Genomic DNA, 21,526 nt, shown 5'->3' with positions numbered 1-21,526 from the left:
TCCGAGTGGCTGGGCTCAGTCCGAGTGGCTGGGCTCAGTCCGAGTGGCTGGGCTCAGACCGAGTGGCTGGGCTCAGACCGAGTGGCTGGGCTCAGACCGAGTGGCGGGGCTCAGACCGAGTGGCTGGGCTCAGACCGAGTGGCTGGGCTCAGACCGAGTGGCTGGGCTCAGACCGAGTGGCTGGGCTCAGTCCGAGTGGCTGGGCTCAGACCGAGTGGCTGGGCTCAGTCCAGTGGCTGGGCTCAGACCGAGTGGCTGGGCTCAGTCCGAGTGGCTGGGCTCAGTCCGAGTGGCTGGGATCAGTCCGAGTGGCTGGGCTCAGTCCGAGTGGCTGGGATCAGTCCGAGTGGCTGGGCTCAGACCGAGTGGCTGGGATCAGTCCGAGTGGCTGGGCTCAGACCGAGTGGCTGGGCTCAGACCGAGTGGCTGGGCTCAGACCGAGTGGCTGGGCTCAGTCCGAGTGGCTGGGCTCAGACCGAGTGGCTGGGCTCAGACCAAGTGGCTGGGCTCAGACCGAGTGGCTGGGCTCAGTCCGAGTGGCTGGGCTCAGACCGAGTGGCTGGGCTCAGACCGAGTGGCTGGGCTCAGTCCGAGTGGCTGGGCTCAGTCCGAGTGGCTGGGCTCAGTCCGAGTGGCTGGGCTCAGTCCGAGTGGCTGGGATCAGACCGAGTGGCTGGGATCAGTCCGAGTGGCTGGGCTCAGACCGAGTGGCTGGGCTCAGACCGAGTGGCTGGGCTCAGTCCGAGTGGCTGGGCTCAGTCCGAGTGGCTGGGCTCAGTCCGAGTGGCTGGGATCAGTCCGAGTGGCTGGGCTCAGTCCAGTGGCTGGGATCAGTCCAGTGGCTGGGCTCAGACCGAGTGGCTGGGATCAGTCCGAGTGGCTGGGCTCAGACCGAGTGGCTGGGCTCAGACCGAGTGGCTGGGCTCAGACCGAGTGGCTGGGCTCAGACCGAGTGGCTGGGCTCAGTCCGAGTGGCTGGGCTCAGACCGAGTGGCTGGGCTCAGACCGAGTGGCTGGGCTCAGTCCGAGTGGCTGGGCTCAGACCGAGTGGCTGGGCTCAGTCCGAGTGGCTGGGCTCAGTCCGAGTGGCTGGGCTCAGACCGAGTGGCTGGGCTCAGACCGAGTGGCTGGGCTCAGACCGAGTGGCTGGGCTCAGACCGAGTGGCTGGGCTCAGACCGAGTGGCTGGGCTCAGACCGAGTGGCTGGGCTCAGACCGAGTGGCTGGGCTCAGACCGAGTGGCTGGGCTCAGACCGAGTGGCTGGGCTCAGACCGAGTGGCTGGGCTCAGTCCGAGTGGCTGGGCTCAGACCGAGTGGCTGGGCTCAGACCGAGTGGCTGGGCTCAGACCGAGTGGCTGGGCTCAGACCGAGTGGCTGGGATCAGACCGAGTGGCTGGGCTCAGTCCGAGTGGCTGGGCTCAGTCCGAGTGGCTGGGATCAGACCGAGTGGCTGGGCTCAGTCCGAGTGGCTGGGCTCAGTCCGAGTGGCTGGGCTCAGTCCGAGTGGCTGGGCTCAGACCGAGTGGCTGGGCTCAGACCGAGTGGCTGGGCTCAGTCCGAGTGGCTGGGCTCAGACCGAGTGGCTGGGCTCAGACCGAGTGGCTGGGCTCAGTCCGAGTGGCTGGGCTCAGTCCGAGTGGCTGGGCTCAGACCGAGTGGCTGGGCTCAGTCCGAATGTTTTTATTTAACCTTTATTTAACTAGGCAAGTCAGTTAAGAACTAATTTGTATTTGCTATGATGGCCAACCAAGAGACAAAAGGCCTACTGCGGTATGATCGCGAAGCTTCTCAAACTTATCCTTCATCTTCCTTTCTGTGTGCTGGGTCTGGATAAATAAACAAAGTGTTTAACTTCTAACTCGGGCAACTCTTGTCCTCCATGGCTCACTCAGCTTTCTTACCTTAATATGTTGTCCTCCATGGCTCACTCAGCTTTCTCACCTTATGTTGTCCTCCATGGCTCACTCAGCTTTCTCACCTTATGTTGTCCTCCATGGCTCACTCAGCTTTCTCACCTTATGTTGTCCTTCATGGCTCACTCGGCTTTCTCACCTTACTATGTTTGATCACTAGTGACTATGCCTTCACTAAAAGGCATTCAGCTTCTCCTGTTTGATCACTAGTGACTATGCCTTCACTAAAAGACATTCAGCTTCTCCTGTTTGATCACTAGTGACTATGCCTTCACTAAAAGGCATTCAGCTTATCCTGTTTGATCACCAGTGACTATGCCTTCACTAAAAGGCATTCAGCTTCTCCTGTAAACCCTGCTGTTCAGACTTGAGTTTCTCCTGGAATTAAATCAAAACTTTTGACACGGTTCTGTGTTTGAAAACATTGGGCTCTATTTTAACAAACCTAGCTTAAAGGTAAACCTAAGGGCTCTATTTTAACTAAGGGCAGGTGGTAGCGCTATAGGTTCAGTGGTGTGTCAGAAATATTTTTGCTGTTATCGGTACAATTATCGGCAGACTTGCTGGTGTTGGAGCGGAAGGGTTTTAATGAATATACAAGTTGTGGGTGTGTCGAGGCTTGGCCCCTCACTGGCCAATCAGAGCGTGCTCAATGGCGAAATATGTGGATGCTTTAATTTATGTATTTACGGTCTTTTATGTGTTGCCTTGGAATCAACTCCAATGTTAATTGTAGTTTGATAAATGGCTTACAGAAATGAAATAACACTATGTAGGCTTATCTTTGCTTAATACATTAACTTGAACTCATTTGCAGTCCACATTGTTCTAAGTAATTGCATGGCTTCAATAGAATTCACACTGATATTATCACATTTCAGGTAAGACCCAAAAGCAGACAACGTCAAAGTAACAACAGTTTATTAATCGAACAGGGTCGGGCAAAAGACAGGTCAAGGGCAGGCAGAGGTCAGTAATCCACATAGTAAAAGTACAGTACGGCAGGCAGTCTCTTGGTCAGGGCAGGCAGAATGGTCAACCCCCGGGAAAACTAGGAAACAGGAACAATCGAGAGACAGGAGCAGAGGGAAAACCCGCTGGTAGTCTTGACAAAACAAAACGAACTGGCAACAGACAAACAGAGAACACAGGTATAAATACACAGGGGATAATGGGGAAGATGGACGACACCTGGAGGGGGGTGGAGACAATCACAAAGACAGGTGAAACAGATCAGGGTGTGACAGATATAGGGGCAATGCCTACTGTACATTACACATGGACACGCCAAACATTGTCAATAAGCAAGATTCTAATTCTAATCCAATTCTAAAGAAAACATCTTGTTTCAAAAATAGGCTATGTCACACTTACAGGCACCATCATTTCTCCCCGTGGCCATATAATATTAAAACAACACAGGCTATGGACGTCCGTACTTTCCACAGTAGCAGGACAAAGATCCAACATAAAGAGAATGGGAGAATGTCCACAGTTATACTGCTCCCCAATAGGCCTGTTTTATAAACATAATCAGAGCCACAGATCAGATCAGATCACATTCAAACATCTCCAGAAGTTGCATGGCATTGTACGCCACGGACGTTGTAACCATAAAACCAGGAAGGTGAATCATTCTATACTGAACTAGAAATATAAACGCAACATGTAAATGTTTTGCTCGCATGTTTCCATGAGCTGAAATAAACGATCCCAAAAAAATTTACATACACACAAAAAAAGCTTAGGTTACAGTGGTGTAAAGTACTTAATTAAAAACACTTTAAAAAGTACTACTTAAGTGTGTTTTTGGGGGGTATCTGTACTTTACTAATTATATATGTTTGACAACTTTTTTTACTTCACTGCATTCCTAAAAAAATGAATGTACTTTTTACTCCATCCATTTTCACTGACACCCAAAAAGTACTTGTTACATTTTGAATGCTTGGCAGGACAGAGAAATGGTGCAATTCACACACTTATCGAGAGAACATCCCTGGTCATCCCTGCTGCCTCAAATCTGGCGGACTCACTAAACACACATGCTTCATTTGTAAAATGTCTGAGTGTTGGTGTGTTCCCCTGGCTAGCTGTAAATTTAAATACAAAAACAGTTTGAAGAATGTGAAATGATGTATACTTTTACTTTTGATACTTAAGTATATTTAAAACCAATTACTTTTAGACTTTTACTCAAGTAGTATTTTACTGGGTGACTTTCACCTTTACTTGAGGCATTTTCTATTTTAAGGTGTCTTTACTTTCACTCAAACAATTGGGAACTTTTTCCACCACTGCTTATTTCTCTCCAATTTTGTGCCGAATTTTTTTTGCATCCCCGTAGGTGAGCATTTCTCCTTTGTCAACATCATTACAGAGGTGCACCTTGTGCTGGGGAAAGGTTTGAGAAGCTTCAACAGTTTCTACGAGATGAAGAGACAGCCAGGATAGCTGCCCTGAGGGAGGAAGAGGAGCAGAAGTCAGATGATGAAGAGGAAGAACGGGGAGATGACCAGAGAGATATCATCCATTTTAGAATGTATTGAAGCCATAGATGACAAGCTGAGAGCCAAAGACAAAGAATTCCTGCCAGTAGGAATTCTCCATTTTAGGAATATGTTATTGGTAGCTATTTAAATTGCTTGATTATAATTTGAGTGCTTGCATCAACAAAACTGCTGATATTCCAAATAATCCTTATGCTACTGCTTGTTGTATTCCTCAAACTGCTGTTGGAACCTTTCTGTTATTACAGCTGGATTAAAATATTTCCCAGTTTATTAATTCATATTTGATGGATTGGATACGATAGCAAATTTCAAATTTCCAAAAAAATGCGTTTTCGTCTTTTGAGCTTCTAGTCATGAAACCTATGCATTACTCAATCACTTTTAATAGCTACTGTTTACCGATCTCCTGGGCCGTATACAGCGTTCATCACAGAGTTCCCTGAAGTCCTATCGGACCTCGTAGTCATGGCAGATAACATTCAAATGTATGTTTTCAATATTCACATGGAGAAATACACAGACCCACTCCAAAAGGCTTTCGGAGCCATCATCGACTCATTGGGTTGTCCAACATGTCTTGGGACCTACACATTACCACGATCATACCCTGTATCTAGTTATGTCCCGTGGAATAGATATCGTGGATCTTCCTCATAATCCTGGACTATCGGACCACCATCTTTGTACGTATGCAATCGCTTCCTCAGACCCCAAACAAGGATTATCAAATGTCACTATAAATTCTTGAACAACGCAAAGATTCCTAGATGCCCTTCCAGACTCCCTCCACCTTACACAACGACGTTGGATGAAAAATCAGTTAACCACCTAACTGAAGACACTTAACCTTGCGTAAAAATCCAAATGCAGTCGCACCGCTAAAAACAACTAAATAAAATGTCACAACAAACTATAAAGAAAATACCCTAAAAGAAAAGTTGGAACGGATATGGCCCTCCACCAAAGTGGAAGTAGCCAACTAGCTTGGAAAGTGAGTACCGTGCAAAAGCCCTCACTGCTGCTAGATCTATTTTTCCAACCTGATTGAGGAGAATTAAAAACAATTCAAAATGGTTCCAAAGCTAACTATGCAACAGGATTCCACAAGTGAGGATGGCAGTGATGAATTCATTAACTTCTTTGACGAAAAGATCGTTAAGCAATCTAAGGTCTCCTCTTTGAGTGTATTTCTACAAAACTCAGTTGTCCCGAGCCTGCACAGAACTGCCTCTCTGAGAAACTCAGAGAAAGAGAGACAGTTTTTTTTAATCCTGTATCTCTCATCATGGACTCTAAACCTTCCAGCTGCCTACCGCACCCTGTTCCTACTATAGGGTGCAATACTGAAAGAGCTACTTCCTGTGCCTGTCACTTCTATGTTGAACATACTAAACACCTCCCTATCCTGTATGTACCAAACTCACTAAAACGGGCAGTAATAAAGCCTCACCTTAAAAAGCCAAACAGTGACACCCGCCACAAAAAACACTTTTCCCCGTTCATCTTTGCCTCGATCCCGACTAGACTCCCAGTCCCTGCCGCTGAAAAACATCCCCACATCATGATGTTGACACCACCATGCTTCACCGTAGGGATGGTGCCACCACCATGCTTCACCGTAGGGATGGTGCCACCACCATGCTTCACCGTAGGGATGGTGCCACCACCATGCTTCACCGTAGGGATGGTGCCACCACCATGCTTCACCGTAGGGATGGTGCCACCACCATGCTTCACCGTAGGGATGGTGCCAACACCATGCTTCACAGTAGGGATGGTGCCAGATTTTCTCCAGGTGTGACGCTTGGCATTCAGGCCAAAATAGTTCAATCTTGGTTTCATCAGACCAGAGAATCTTGTTTCTCATGGTCTGAGAGTCCTTTGGGTGCCTTAGCAAACTCCAAGTGGGCTGCCATGTGCTTTTCACTGAGGAGTGGCTTCCTTCTGGCCACTCAACCATAAAGGCCTGATTGGTGGAGTGCTGCTGAGATGGTTGTCCTTCTGGAAGATTCTCCCATCTCCACAGAGGAACTCTGGAGCTCTATCAGGGTGTCCATTGGGTTCTTGGTCACTTCCCTTCTTCCATTTAAGAATTATGGATTTTTTTCCAAAAGGTTTACTAAGCACTTGTAACAGGCTGATTGTTCAGCTGTTTGTAACATTAAAAGGGTGCTCTGCTACTTTAGGTTAGCTGAATGACCTTTGCCTCCCTCCGTGTTTGAGGGCACATACCATCTTCTAGGCTTAAAATTGAAGATCTGGCAAACAGGAGTTACAATGTATTCCGCTACCAACCTCAGCAATTTTACCATCGAGGTTGTCGGTACCAGGTGGTTTGTCCTTATTTATAGATAACAACAATGTTATAGATCGAGTTCTGAGATGATACAAAGGCCAATTAGAGAGAGAGTTTAGCAACCCACCCAAGGATCAGGTCTGGTTATACTCTGCATGACAGCACTGAGGCTTCTGCTCAGTCTATCCACCACAGAGCGATTTGAGGGAGGGATGGAGAGGATGGAGGGATAGAGGTAGAGGGAGAGCAAGTTAGAGGAAAAACCTGGGTGAGAGGGTCAGAGAGACAGAAAGAGAGGGAGGTAGAAAGAGAGATGGACAGAATAGGAGGGGATGGAGAGAGGGGGAGGTAGAAAGAGAGATGGACGGAATAGGAGGGGATGGAGATAGAGGGGGAGGTAGAAAGAGAGATGGACAGAATAGGAGGGGATGGAGATAGAGGGGGAGGTAGAAAGAGAGATGGACAGAATAGGAGGGGATGGAGATAGAGGGGGAGGTAGAAAGAGAGATGGACAGAATAGGAGGGGATGGAGATAGAGGGGGAGGTAGAAAGAGAGATGGGCGGAATAGGAGGGGATGGAGATAGAGAGGGAGGTAGAAAGAGAGATGGGCGGAATAGGAGGGTTGATGGAGATAGAGGGGGAGGTAGAAAGAGAGATGGACAGAATAGGAGGGTTGATGGAGATAGAGGGGGAGGTAGAAAGAGAGATGGACAGAATAGGAGGGGATGGAGATAGAGGGGGAGGTAGTAAGAGAGATGGGCGGAATAGGAGGGGATGGAGATAGAGGGGGAGGTAGAAAGAGAGATGGGCGGAATAGGAGGGGATGGAGATAGAGGGGGAGGTGGATGGGCGGAATAGGAGGGTTGATGGATAGATGGACAGAATAGGAGGGGGATGGAGGGAGGTAGAAAGAGAGATGGACAGAATAGGAGGGATGGAGATAGGGGGGGAGGTGGAGATAGAGGGGAAGAAAGAGAGATGGACAGAATAGGAGGGGATGGAGATAGAGAGGGAGGTAGAAAGAGAGAGAATAGGAGGGGATGGAGATAGAGGGGGAGGTAGAAAGAGAGATGGACAGAATAGGAGGGGATGGAGGAGGGGATGGAGATGGACAGAATAGAGGGGATGGAGATAGAGAGGGAGGTAGAGAGATGGGCGGAATAGGAGGGGATGGAGATAGAGGGGAGGTAGAAAGGGATGGACAGAATAGGAGGGGATGGAGATGGGAGGTAGAAGAGGATGGACAGAATAGGAGGGGATGGAGATAGAGGGGGAGGTAGAAAGAGAGATGGACGGAATAGGAGGGGGATGGAGATAGAGAGTAGAGATGGGCGGAGGAGGATGGAATAGAGGGGGAGGTAGAAAAGAGATGGACGGAATAGGAGGGGGATGGAGATAGAGTAGAATGACGGGTCATGAGCAGATGAGCGGGTCATGAGCAGATGAGCTCCTGAATTTTTTAGCATGTTTATGAAAATTTGGATACATTTGGATTTTTTTTCACAAGACCATATACAGTGGGGAGAACAAGTATTTGATACACTGCCGATTTTGCAGGTTTTCCAACTTACAAAGCATGTAGAGGTCTGTAGTTTTTATCACAGGTACACTTCAACTGTGAGAGACAGAATCTAAAACAAAAAATCCAGAAAATCACATTGTATGATTTTTAAGTGATTAATTTGAATTTTATTTCATGACATAAGTATTTGATACACCTGTCCACACACTCAATCAAACAGACTCCAACCTCTCCACAATGGCCAAGACCAGAGAGCTGTGTAAGGACATCAGGGAATAAAATTGTAGGCCTGCACAAAGCTGGGATGGGCTACAGGACAATAGGCAAGCAGCTTGGTGAGAAGGCAACAACTGTTGGCGCAATTATTAGAAAATGGAAGAAGTTCAAGATGACGGTCAATCACCCTCGGTCTGGGGCTCCATGCAAGATCTCACCTCGTGGGGCATCAATGATCATGAGGAAGGTGAGGGATCATCCCAGAACTACACGGCAGGACCTGGTCAATGACCTGAAGAGAGCTGGGACCACAGTCTCAAAGAAACCATTAGTAACACACTACGCCGTCATGGATTAAAATCCTGCAGCGCACGCAAGGTCCCCCTGCTCAAGCCAGCGCATGTCCAGGCCCGTCTGAAGTTTGCCAATGACCATCTGGATGATCCAGAGGAGGAATGGGAGAAAGTCATGTGGTCTGATGAGACAAAAATAGAGCTTTTTGGTCTAAACTCCACTTGCCGTGTTTGGAGGAAGAAGAAGGATGAGTACAACCCCAAGAACACCATCCCAACCGTGAAGCATGGAGGTGGAAACATAATTCTTTGGGGATGATTTTCTGCAAAGGGGACAGGACGACTGCACCGTATTGAGGGGAGGATGGATGGGGCCATGTATCGCAAGATCTTAGCCAACAACCTCCTTCCCTCAGTAAGAGCATTGAAGATGGGTTGATGGCTGGGTCTTCCAGCATGACAACGACCCGAAACACACAACCAGAGCAACTAAGGAGTGGCTCCGTAAGAAGCATCTCAATGATAAAAATTACAGACCTGCAAAATCAGCAGTGTATCAAATACTTGTTCTCCCCACTGTACACCACACAACATAACTTTAACTTCAAATCAAAACTTCAAACCTACATCCTAATTTTGGACAAAATTACCAGGAAAGATTCCAAATATTTTTTTTATTTCCGAAGGACTGTACAGCAAATGCTCTGACAAAACATTGACCAGCAAAAAGAAGCACAACAGAAACCTGGAAATACCATTCCACCCTGGAACTGAGTGAGTACTGTTTAGTCTGAAGCTACTTTTAAAAGCCCGGAATAAAAATAGATTAGAATAATCTATTTTACTCAATAAGGACTGAATGCTAAATTAAGTCTACCAAGTTTGATAGGACAGAACAGATCTGGCTGCAACTTCAATTAGCAACTGAGGTGTGAAGTGAGAGCTGTCAAAGTCCTTGAGTCCAACAACGACAGGAGTGATTCACAGCCTCCTTCCCTCAGTAAGAGCATTGAAGATGGGTCGTGGCTGGGTCTTCCAGCTTGACGACAGGAGAGATTCACAGCCTCTTCCACCCAAATGCACAGGCCTTTGAGGAACCCTGCTCCACGACTTCCCTCTGTGCAGAGGTCAATCAATCAAATGTAGAAATCAAATGTATTTATAAAGCCCTTCTTACATCAGCTGATGTCACAAAGTGCTGTACAGAAACCCAGCCTAACACCCCAAACAGCAAGCAATGCAGATGTCGATATCACAGTACAGAAACCCAGCCTAACACCCCAAACAGCAAGCAATGCAGATGTAGATATCACAGTACAGAAACACCTTGGATGTAAAAAAGAAAAAAAAAGAAAAGAAAAATAAGTACAAAAATGTGGAGCTTGAGTTTCTCTCTATGCAGACCACCTCAGGCACTGCTGAGGCAAGAGGAGTCTGAAAATGACAGTTCTCTGTCCTCACACAGGTTCCTCAAGGCCAACTAAAGTGGAGGATCCATTAAGGATATTTGACTAACAAAGTGGACATCCAGAAGGTTCCTTGGATTCCAAGCTTTTCTCTAGACAGGGGAAGAAGCTGGGAAGGCAACAGAACACAGAAGCTGTGTTCACACAGCAGGAGGACTGGATCTCTGAAGGAGGTCATCTGGAAGACAGGGGAAGCAGCTGGGAAGACAACAGAACACAGAAGCTGTGTTCACACAGCAGGAGGACTGGACCTCTGAAGGAGGTCATCTGGGAGACAGGGGAAGAAGCTGGGAAGACAACAGAACACAGAAGCTGTGTTCACACAGCAGGAGGACTGGAGGTTGTCTGGGAGTGACCAGGATGTGGCTGCCATTTTCTCCGTCACTTAAAGTTCCTCTCACGTGTGAGAGAGAGTGTGTGAGAGAGAGAGTGTGAGAGAGAGAGAGTGAGAGAGAGAGTGTGAGAGAGTGAGAGAGAGAGACAGAGACAGAGAGACAGACCAGAGAGACAGACCAGAGAGACAGACCAGAGAGAGAGAGAGGCCTGTGGTGTTGATGGTATCCTCAATGAAATGATCAAATATACAGACAACAAATTCCAATTGGCTATACTAAAACTCTTTAACATCACCCTTAGCTCTGGCATCTTCCCCAATATTTGGAACCAAGGACTGATCACCCCAATTCACAAAAATGGAGACAAATTTGACCCCAATAACTACCGTGGAATATGCGTCAACAGCAACCTTGGGAAAATCCTCTGCATTATCATTAACAGCAGACTCGTACACTTCCTCAATGAAAACAATGTACTGAGCAAATGTCAAATTGGCTTTTTACCAAATTACCCTACTAGAATCCGAAGTCAAATGTCTGCTGTTTGCTGATGATCTGGTACTTCTGTCACCAACCAAGGAGGGCCTACAGCAGCACCTAGATCTTATGCACAGATTCTGTCAGACCTGGGCCCTGACAGTAAATCTCAGTCACACCAAAATAATGGTGTTCCAAAAAAGCTCCAGTCACCAGGACCACAAATACAAATTCCATCTAGACACTGTTGCCCTAGAGCACACAAAAAACTATACATACCTTGGCCTAAACATCAGCGCCACAGGTAACTTCCACAAAGCTGTGAACGACCTGAGAGACAAGGCAAGAAGGGCATTCTATGCCATCAAAGGGAACATAAATTTCAACATACGAATTAGGATCTGGCTAAAAATACTTGAATCAGTCATAGAGCCCATTGCCCTTTATGGTTGTGAGGTCGGGGTCCGCTCACCAACCAAGACTTCACAAAATGGGACAAACACCAAATTGAGACTCTGCACGTAGAATTCTGCAAAAATATCCTCCGTGTTCAACGTAGAACACCAAATAATGCATGCAGAGCAGAATTAGGCCGATACCCACTAATTATCAAAATCCAGAAAAGAGCCGTTAAATTCTATAACCACCTAAAAGGAAGCGATTCCCAAACCTTCCACAACAAAGCCATCACCTACAGAGAGATGAACCTGGAGAAGAGTCCCCTAAGCAAGCTGGTCCTGGGGCTCTGTTTACAAACACACCCTACAGAGCCCCAGGACAGCAGCACAATTAGACCCAACCAAATCATGAGAAAACAAAAAGATAATTACTTGACACATTGGAAAGAATTAACAAAAAAACAGAGCAAACTAGAATGCTATTTGGCCCTAAACAGAGAGTACACAGCGGCAGAATACCTAACCACTGTGACTGACCCAAAATTAAGGAAAGCTTTGACTATGTACAGACTCAGCGAGCATAGCCTTGCTATTGAGAAAGCCGCCGTAGGGAGACATGGCTCTCAAGAGAAGACAGGCTAAGTGCTCACTGCCCACAAAATGAGGTGGAAACTGAGCTGCACTTCCTAACCTCCTGCCCAATGTATGACCATATTAGAGACACATATTTCCCCCAGATTACACAGATCCACAAAGAATTCGAAAACAAATCCAATTTTGAAAAACTCCCATATCTACTGGGTGAAATTCCACAGTGTGCCATCAGAGCAGCAAGATTTGTGACCTGTTGCCACGAGAAAAGGGCAACCAGTGAGGAACACGCACCATTGTAAATACAACCCATATCTATGCTTATTTATTTTATCTTGTGTCCTTTACCATTTGTACATTGTTAAAACACTGTATATATATGACATTTGTAATGTCTTTATTGTTTTGAAACTTCTGTATGTGTGATGTCTACTGTTAATTTTTATTGTTTATTTCACTTTATATATTATCTACCTTACTTGCTTTGACAATGTTAACACATGTTTCCCATGCCAATAAAGCCCTTGAATTGAATTGCATTGAATTGAGAGAGAGAGAGGCAGAGAGAGAGAGAGAGGCAGAGAGAGAGAGAGGCAGAGAGAGAGAGAGGCAGAGAGAGAGAGAGAGAGAGAGAGTCACCTGGTATCACCCACCTGGGTGTCCCAGGTCTAAATCAGTCCTTGATTCCAGAGGGGGAAATGAAAGCGGTCCAGATCTGAATTTGCCCTAAGATCACTAACACTCTGCCAGGACTTACATTCAGAAAGGACACGTGTACAGGACCATGACTCATTTTGAATAGAATTGTGATCTTCCTGTATTTAACTTGATTAGGCCTATATGCAGCAGAGGTTAGACCAACTCACGCTCTTGTGATGAGGTAGCCCTGCCTGCGATCTCGCCCTCCGTCTAAGAGGGAATTGTTTCTCGGCATGATGGTTAAAACATATGTGTGAGGTCTCCCACGTGAAACCTAACACTTATTAGATATGCAACCGTAAACAACATAAACATTCATGTATACAAACGACTGTGTTCAGCCTCGAGCCATCCACTCCCTCTCCCTGTGATCCATAGAGATCAATAGAGGACCCCCGTTGCCCAGAAGTCTGTTTTAAGTATGGGTAGCACCATTGAGAACATCCGCCACTGGGTGGGACTTCCTGTGGGTTCAGGAAGGAACACATACTTCCATCCAGGTCATTAGGAGGGATCAGCCAATGAATTGTGAGCAAACATTCCACAGCTTCAGGTGGCAGAATATATTCAACCTGGGCTTTTTATTCCTGTTCAAACAACACCCTCCAGGTGGCAGTATGCACCCCCCCCCCCCTTGTTTACCAACTCATACAAGTAGTAGAAGAAAATGGACCTGTTTAAAATGTCTCTGCCCATGCTCTCACAGACACCATAATGGGACAGATACTCAGTTGAGTCTTCTATCCAAGTCTATTATGTAGATGAGCGATGACACCATAATGGGACAGATACTCAGTTGAGTCTTCTATCCAAGTCTATGATGTAGATGAGCGATGACACCATAATGGGACAGATACTCAGTTGAGTCTTCTATCCAAGTCTATTATGTAGATGAGCGATGACACCATAATGGGACAGATACTCAGTTGCATCCTGTAACTGCCTCTATGCTGTGAACAGTTGAGGTTCATTACCACAGACCTAGGATCAGATTTCCTTAACCCTATTCCTAACCATAGGCATTAGATACTAACCTAACCACAGACCTGAGATCAGACTTCCTTAACCCTATTCCTAAGCATTAGATACTAACCTAACCACAGTGTGTGTGTGTGTGTATTCCTAAAATAAATGGCAGTGTCTATCCACTAGATGGAGCCAGTGAGCTGCTATGAACATTACCCTCCATCTCTTCCTGTTGCTCCAACCTCAGATCTGAGATCAGATTTCCTTAACCCAGTGGTGGGGAGTAGTGAACTTTGGTATAGTTCAACGAGTAATTGAAATACATTTTAACAGTAGCTTGGTGGTCGTTGAACTAAATTCAAAACTCTGTAGTGTTTTCAGTAATTAATAATTACTACTTGAATTACACACCACTTTCTTTATATTTATTTATTGAGAAAATTTAATAAACCACGTGGGCTGGGGGAGTAGGCAAGGATTTCCATTATTTGTGTATTTAGTAGGCTAAATTACACATTCTGTTAACATCGGACTCCAGAGTGATCCGTTCCTGCAGAGTCTATGACATTGCAGATTTGGATATGATAAATTATCATGAAGTAATTTGGATGTACTGAACTACTTTACCCAAGTAGCTTTAGTGAAGTAAACTATATGTTTTATTAAAAGGGTAGAATTAATGTAGCTTTACTTCTTCCAGTGTGAAGTAATTAGTAGCTTGGTCAACTTAATTTTTTAAAAGCAGCTTCCCCAACGTTTCCCCAAACTCAGTCCTGGGTACCTCAAAGGGTGCACATTTTGTTGTTTGTCCCTAGGGCTACACAGCTGATTCAAATAATCAACTCATCAAGCTTTGATCATTTGAATCAGCTGTATGGTGCTAGGGCAACCTGTCGTTACACACCTAATTCCACTAATCCAAAGGGCTTGATGAGTAGATTTATTGTGTTAATAATGAACGTTCTCTCCAGGTTATCACACATTTCCCTTCTGAAATTACTTCCGATAGAAGAGGGATATAAAAAAAGTATTAGTTACATTGTAAAATGTATTAGTTACATTGTAAAATGCATTAGTTACATTGTAAAATGCATTAGTTACATTGTAAAATGCATTAGTTACATTGTAAAATGCATTAGTTACATTGTAAAATGCATTAGTTACATTGTAAAATGCATTAGTTACGTTGTAAAATGTATTAGTTACGTTGTAAAATGTATTAGTTACGTTGTATAATGTATTAGTTACGTTGTAAAATGTATTAGTTACATTGTAAAATGTATTAGTTACATTGTAAAATGTATTAATTACATTATAAAATGTATTAATTACATTATAAAATGTAATAGTTACATTAAATGTATTAGTTACATGAAATGTATTAGTTACATGAAATGTATTAGTTACATTATAAAATGTAATAGTTACATTAAATGTATTAGTTACATGAAATGTATTAGTTACATGAAATGTATTAGTTACATGAAATGTATTAGTTACATTATAAAATGTAATAGTTACATTAAATGTATTAGTTACATTAAATGTATTAGTTACATTAAATGTATTAGTTACATTAAATGTATTAGTTACATTATAAAATGTAATAGTTACATTAAATGTATTAGTTACATGAAATGTATTAGTTACATTAAATGTATTAGTTACATTATAAAATGTAATAGTTACATGAAATGTATTAGTTACATGAAATGTATTAGTTACATGAAATGCAGCCTTAGGCAGATATGCTGCAGCTCTATTTTCATGTCATCTGACCATAGCATCAGTTCCAATCCAAGTGCCAAAGGTCACGCCATGGTTAGCAACTACGTAACACACATGTGATTCAGAGTCGCCTGATGCTAATATATATATATATATATATATATATATATATATATATATTATACACACACAATGAGAATTGGCTTTTTAGAGTTAATTGAGTACACTTCATAATGTTTCTAACTAGATTCCATCAGCCTAGTGGTTAGAGTGTAGGGATAGCAGGTAGCCTAGTGGTTAGAGTGTAGGGGTGGCAGGTAGCCTAGTGGTTAGAGTGTAGGGCCGGCAGGTAGCCTTGTGGTTAGAGTGTAGGGATAGCAGGTAGCCTAGTGGTTAGAGTGTAGGGGTGGCAGGTAGCCTAGTGGTTAGAGTGTAGGGATGGCAGGTAGCCTAGTGGTTAGAGTGTAGGGATAGCAGGTAGCCTAGTGGTTAGAGTGTAGGGGTGGCAGGTAGCCTAGTGGTTAGAGTGTAGGGATAGCAGGTAGCCTAGTGGTTAGAGTGTAGGGATAGCAGGTAGCCTAGTGGTTAGAGTGTAGGGATAGCAGGTAGCCTAGTGGTTAGAGTGTAGGGGTGGCAGGTAGCCTAGTGGTTAGAGTGTAGGGGGGGGGCAGGTAGCCTAGTGGTTAGAGTGTAGGGATAGCAGGTAGCCTAGTGGTTAGAGTGTAGTGATAGCAGGTAGCCTAGTGGTTAGAGTGTAGGGATAGCAGGTAGCCTCGTGGTTAGAGTGTAGGGGTGGCAGGTAGCCTAGTGGTTAGAGTGTAGGGGGGGGCAGGTAGCCTAGTGGTTAGAGTGTAGGGATAGCAGGTAGCCTAGTGGTTAGAGTGTAGGGATAGCAGGTAGCCTAGTGGTTAGAGTGTAGGGGTGGCAGGTAGCCTAGTGGTTAGAGTGTAGGGATAGCAGGTAGCCTAGTGGTTAGAGTGTAGGGATAGCAGGTAGCCTAGTGGTTAGAGTGTAGGGATTATTATTATTATTATTATTATTATTATATTAGGGATAGCAGGTAGCCTAGTGGTTAGAGTGTAGGGATAGCAGGTAGCCTAGTGGTTAGAGTGTAGGGATAGCAGGTAGCCTAGTGGTTAGAGTGTAGGGATAGCAGGTAGCCTAGTGGTTAGAGTGTAGGGATAGCAGGTAGCCTAGTGGTTAGAGTGTAGGGGCGGCAGGTAGCCTAGTGGTTAGAGTGTAGGGGCGGCAGGTAGCCTAGTGGTTAGAGTGTAGGGGGGGGGGGGGGGCAGGTAGCCTAGTGGTTAGAATGTAGTGGGGGCAGGTAGCCTAGTGGTTAGAGTGTAGGGGCGGCAGGTAGCCTAGTGGTTAGAGTATAGGGGCGCAGGTAGCCTAGTGGTTAGAGTGTAGGGGCGGCAGGTAACCTAGTGGTTAGAGTGTAGAGGCGGCAGGTTGCCTAGTGGTTAGAGTGTAGGGGGGGCAGGTAGCCTAGTGGTTAGAGTGTAGGGGGGGCAGGTAGCCTAGTGGTTAGAGTGTAGGGGCGGCAGGTAGCCTAATGGTTAGAGTGTAGGGGCGGCAGGTTCTTGCATTGATGTGGTGTTGATAGTGTTGCTATGTGAACAAGATGGAGGGCTGCCTCGCTTCTAGTCCTTAGGAAACTTTATTTCGTTTTTTGTGTATTATTTCTAACACTGCTCGGCCCAGAAAACCTTAAGTGTTATTACATACAGGCGGGAAGAACTATTAAATAAATATCAGAGACACGTCAACTTACCAGCACTACAACCAGGAATACGACTTTCCCGAAGGATCCTTTGTCCAAACTACCCATGGCATTTGAACTGATTCCAGAAGCTGACCCAAAACAACGCCGCCAGAGAAGAGGTAGACAGAGCGGTCTTCTGGTCAGCGGGCACCCCACCCACCGCTTCCGAGTATATTACTCACTAATATCCAGTCCCTAGTTAACAAAGTCGACGAAAGGGTTGCTTTCCAGAGAGACATCAGGGATTGTAACATTCTCTGTTTCACGGAAACATGGCTCTCTTGGGATATGCTGTCGAAGTCGGTATAGCAACCTTGATTCTTTGTACTTCGTGACGACAGGAATAAACAGCTCTCAAGGAAGAAGGGCGGGGGTGTATGAACTCAAGTCCATTTGTTCACCTGACGTAGAATTCCTCACAATCAAATGACAACCGTATTATCTCCCAAGAGAATTCTCCTCGGTCATTGACACAGCTGTGTATGTCCCCCTCAAACCGATTCCACAACGGCCCTCAAGGAACTTGAGCTGGCGATTGTGTTTACGGACATATTCAACACCTTCCTATCCCAGTCTGATGTCCCACATGCTTCAAGATGGCCACCAGTGTTCCTGTACCCAAGAAGGCAAAGGTAATTGAACTAAAATTACTATCGCCCCATAGCACTCACTTCTGTCATCGTGAAGTGCTTTGAGAGGCTAGTCAAGGATCATATCACCTCCACCTTACCTGTCAACCTAGACCCACTTCAATTTGCTTAACACCCCAATAGGTCCACAGACAATGCATCATCATAACACTGCACACTGCCCTAACCCACCTGGACAAGAGGAATACTTATGTAAGAATGCTGTTCACTGACTATAGCTCAGCATTCAAAACCATAGTACCCTCCAAGCTCATCACTAAGCTTGAGGCCCTGGGTCTCAACCCTACCCTGTACAATTGGATCCTGGACTTCCTGCCGGGCCGCCCCCAGGTGGTGAAGGTAGGAAACAACACCTCCACTCCGCTGATCCTCAACACTGTGGCCCCACAAAGGTGTGTGCTCAGTCCCCTCCTGTACTCCCTGTTCAACCATGACTGCATGGCCATGCAACTCAATCATTAAGTTTGCAGACGACACAACAATAGTGGGCTTGATTACCAACAACGACGAGACAGCCTACAGGGGAGGAGGTGAGGGCACTCAGAGTGTTGTGGCAGCAAGGTCAACAAAACAAAGGAGATGATCGTGGACTTCAGGAAACAGCAGAGGGAGCACCCCCCTATCCACTACAACAGGACAGCAGTGGAGAAGTTGGAAAGTTTAAAGATCCTTGGGGTACACCTCACGGACAAACTGAAATGGTCCACCCACACAGACAGGCTGGAGGTTGAAGAAATTTGGCTTGTCACCTAAAACCCTCACAAACTTTTACAGATGTACAACTGAGAGCATCCTGTTGGGCTGTTTTACCACCTGGTACGGCAACTGCACCACCCACAATCGCAACGCTCTCCAGAGGGTGGTGTAGTCTGCACAACGCATCACCGGGGGCACACTGCCTGCCCTCCAGGACATCTACAGCTCCCGATGTCATAAAGAAGGCCAATAAGATCATCAAGGACAAAAACCACACAAGCCACTGCCTGTTCACCCCGCTATCATCCAGAAGGTGAGGTCAGTACAGGTGGGACCAAGAGACTGAAAACAGCTTGTATCTCAAGGCCATCAGACATCACTAACACAGAGAGGCTGCTGCCTACATACAGACTTAAAAAATCTGTGGCCACTTAAATAAATGGATCACTCGTCACTTGAATAATGCCACTTTAATAATGTTTACATATCTTGCATTACCCATATCATATGTATATACTGTATTTTATACCATCTATTGCATCTTGCCTATGCTGCTTTGTCATCGCTCATCCATTTATTTATGTATTCTTATTCCATTCCTTACTTAGATTTGTGTGTATTAGGTAGTTGTTGTTGAATTGTTAGATTACATGTTAGATATTGCTGCACTGTCAGAACTAGAAGCATAAGCATTTCACTTCACTCACAATAACATCTGCTAACCATGTGTGTATGATCAACTAAATTTGATTTCACAGTGTTGATATAGTGTAGATAGAGTTGGTATAGAGTTGGTGTAGAGTTGGTGTAGAGTTGGTGTAGAGTTGGTGTAGAGTTGGTGTAGAGTTTATATAGAGTTGGTGTAGAGTTTATATAGAGTTGGTATAGAGTTGGTATAGAGTTTATATAGAGTTGGTAGAGAGTTGGTGTAGAGTTTATGTAGAGTTGGTATAGAGTTTGCATAGAGTTGGTAGAGAGTTGGTGTAGAGTTGGTGTAGAGTTGTGTAGAGTTGGTATAGAGTTGGTATAGCATTTATATAGAGTTGGTATAGAGTTGGTATAGAGTTTATATAGAGTTGGTATATAATTTATATAGAGTTGGTATATAATTTATATAGAGTTGGTGTAGAGTTGGTATAGAGTTGGTGTAGAGTTGGTGTAGAGTTTGTGTAGAGGTTGGTGTAGAGTTGGTGTAGGGTTGGTATAGGGTTGGTGTAGAGTTGGTATAGAGTTGGTATAGAGTTGGTATAGAGTTGGTATAGAGTTGGTGTAGAGTTGGTGTAGAGTTGGTGTAGAGTTGGTGTAGAGTTGGTATAGAGTTGGTGTAGAGTTTATGTAGAGGTTGGTGTAGAGTTGGTATAGGTTGGTATAGGGTTGGTGTAGAGTTGGTGTAGAGTTGGTATAGGGTTGGTGAAGAGTTGGTGTAGAGTTGGTATAGGGTTGGTATAGGGTTGGTATAGGGTTGGTATATAATTTATATAGAGTTGGTGTATAGTTGGTGTAGAGTTGGTATAGGGTTGGTGAAGAGTTGGTGTAGGGTTGGTATAGGGTTGGTATAGGGTTGGTATAGGGTTGGTGAAGAGTTGGTGTAGGGTTGGTGTAGGGTTGGTGTAGGGTTGGTGTAGGGTTGGTATAGGGTTGGTATAGGGTTGGTATAGGGTTGGTATAGGGTTGGTATAGGGTTGGTATAGGGTTGGTATAGGGTTGGTATAGGGTTGGTATAGAGTTGGTGTAGAGTTGGTATAGGGTTGGTGAAGAGTTGGTGTAGAGTTGGTGTAGTCAACTAAGTAATTTATCAGATAATGTGTTACATTACTGGATTATCACTAAAGAACCTCGTGTTATGTAAGATCTTAACCGGCTGTGACTCTGCTACAAGCACTAATTAGAGATTTTGTTCATTTAAAACAATAACTTGTTTGTATTTGCATTCAAGCACTAACAGATACGTACAAAAATAACATACACTTGTCCCTGATCGTAAGAATAATATGGCCTTTTTTTAAGGTGAGGGGTGTGACTGTTACCGCGTGACCTTGAACAAAGGCTCAGTGCCGCTATCCCCGCAGGGTGCTGGAGGACTGAAAACAGAGGTCCTGATCATTTTAACCCAGATCTTTCTTTCATTATTAATTGTTTAAAAAAAGACGTTTCTCTGAGAAATTGTATTATAATATAATTACCCAATTTCTTTGAGCATAGGCTTACAATATAGTATTATTTATTTTATACAGTATTTTTTCCCCATCTTTATCAAACATGCCAAAAATGATGGACCCCATGGTACATAAAGTAAAGGTAGCTAAGTCTGAGTTGGCACCCTAAATAGTGCACTTCTTAACCAGGAGTTCTAGGGTGTCGTTTCGAGCATAGCCTATGTCACAAAGACACTAAAACAAGAACAAACCCACATTTCACTGAACCAAAAGTGCAGTGTGCAAAAATATAACCAGGTAAAGTAATGATCTGTATTAAAGATAAGTGTTCCCTCTCCTCTCCTCTCCTCTCCTCTCCTCTCCTCTCCTCTCCTCTCCTCTCCTCTCCTCTCCTCTCCTCTCCTCTCCTCTCCTCTCCTCTCCTCTCCTCTCTCAGTCCTAGTTGTCTTAAGACAGTTCAGGTCCTCCTCTCCTCTCCTCCTTCCCTCTTTCCTCTCCTCCTTCCATCCTCTCCACTTTTCTCCTCTCTTCCCTGCAGCTTGTGTCAAAGACATATATTATTTTCTTCTCTCAGAGGTTCTCCCTGACCTCTGCCTTGTTCTTAATGACAGAGGAGAAGCGGACCAGTTTTATCTCCTTGGCATTCCGTACTTTAGCGTCGTCCCAAACATACTCCGGTGACAGGAGCTTGGTGGGCTTGTTCCTCAACAGGTACCAATTCAGGTGACTCTCTTCCTGCCACACAGCCTCCACGCCCACTGACTTATCAACCTAGAGGGAGGAAGGGGGAAGGGTAGAGGAGGGATGGGGTGGGGTGAGTACTGTACGTGAGTGACTAACCGTAT

At 45.1% G+C, this 21,526-nt stretch overlaps 1 protein-coding gene across 2 annotated transcripts in view; it reads right to left on the bottom strand.

Moving 5' to 3' along the window:
- Window positions 1-16,266: 16,266 nt before the first annotated feature.
- The window catches only part of LOC135551074 (globoside alpha-1,3-N-acetylgalactosaminyltransferase 1-like), a 39,089-nt gene continuing 33,829 nt past the window's right edge, over window positions 16,267-21,526 (bottom strand). For both annotated transcript variants that reach the window (XM_064982466.1, XM_064982467.1), the window contains exon 11: window positions 16,267-21,452. In XM_064982466.1, coding sequence (XP_064838538.1) covers window positions 21,252-21,452 — 201 coding nt within the window. In that variant the 3' untranslated portion in view covers window positions 16,267-21,251. The remainder of the gene's footprint in view (window positions 21,453-21,526) is intronic.

This window comes from Oncorhynchus masou, chromosome 12 (assembly GCF_036934945.1).
Source record: "Oncorhynchus masou masou isolate Uvic2021 chromosome 12, UVic_Omas_1.1, whole genome shotgun sequence".
NCBI lineage: Eukaryota > Metazoa > Chordata > Actinopteri > Salmoniformes > Salmonidae > Oncorhynchus > Oncorhynchus masou.
The sequence above is the reverse complement of the archived record's forward strand: the minus strand, read 5'-3'. Positions and strand labels throughout refer to the sequence as shown.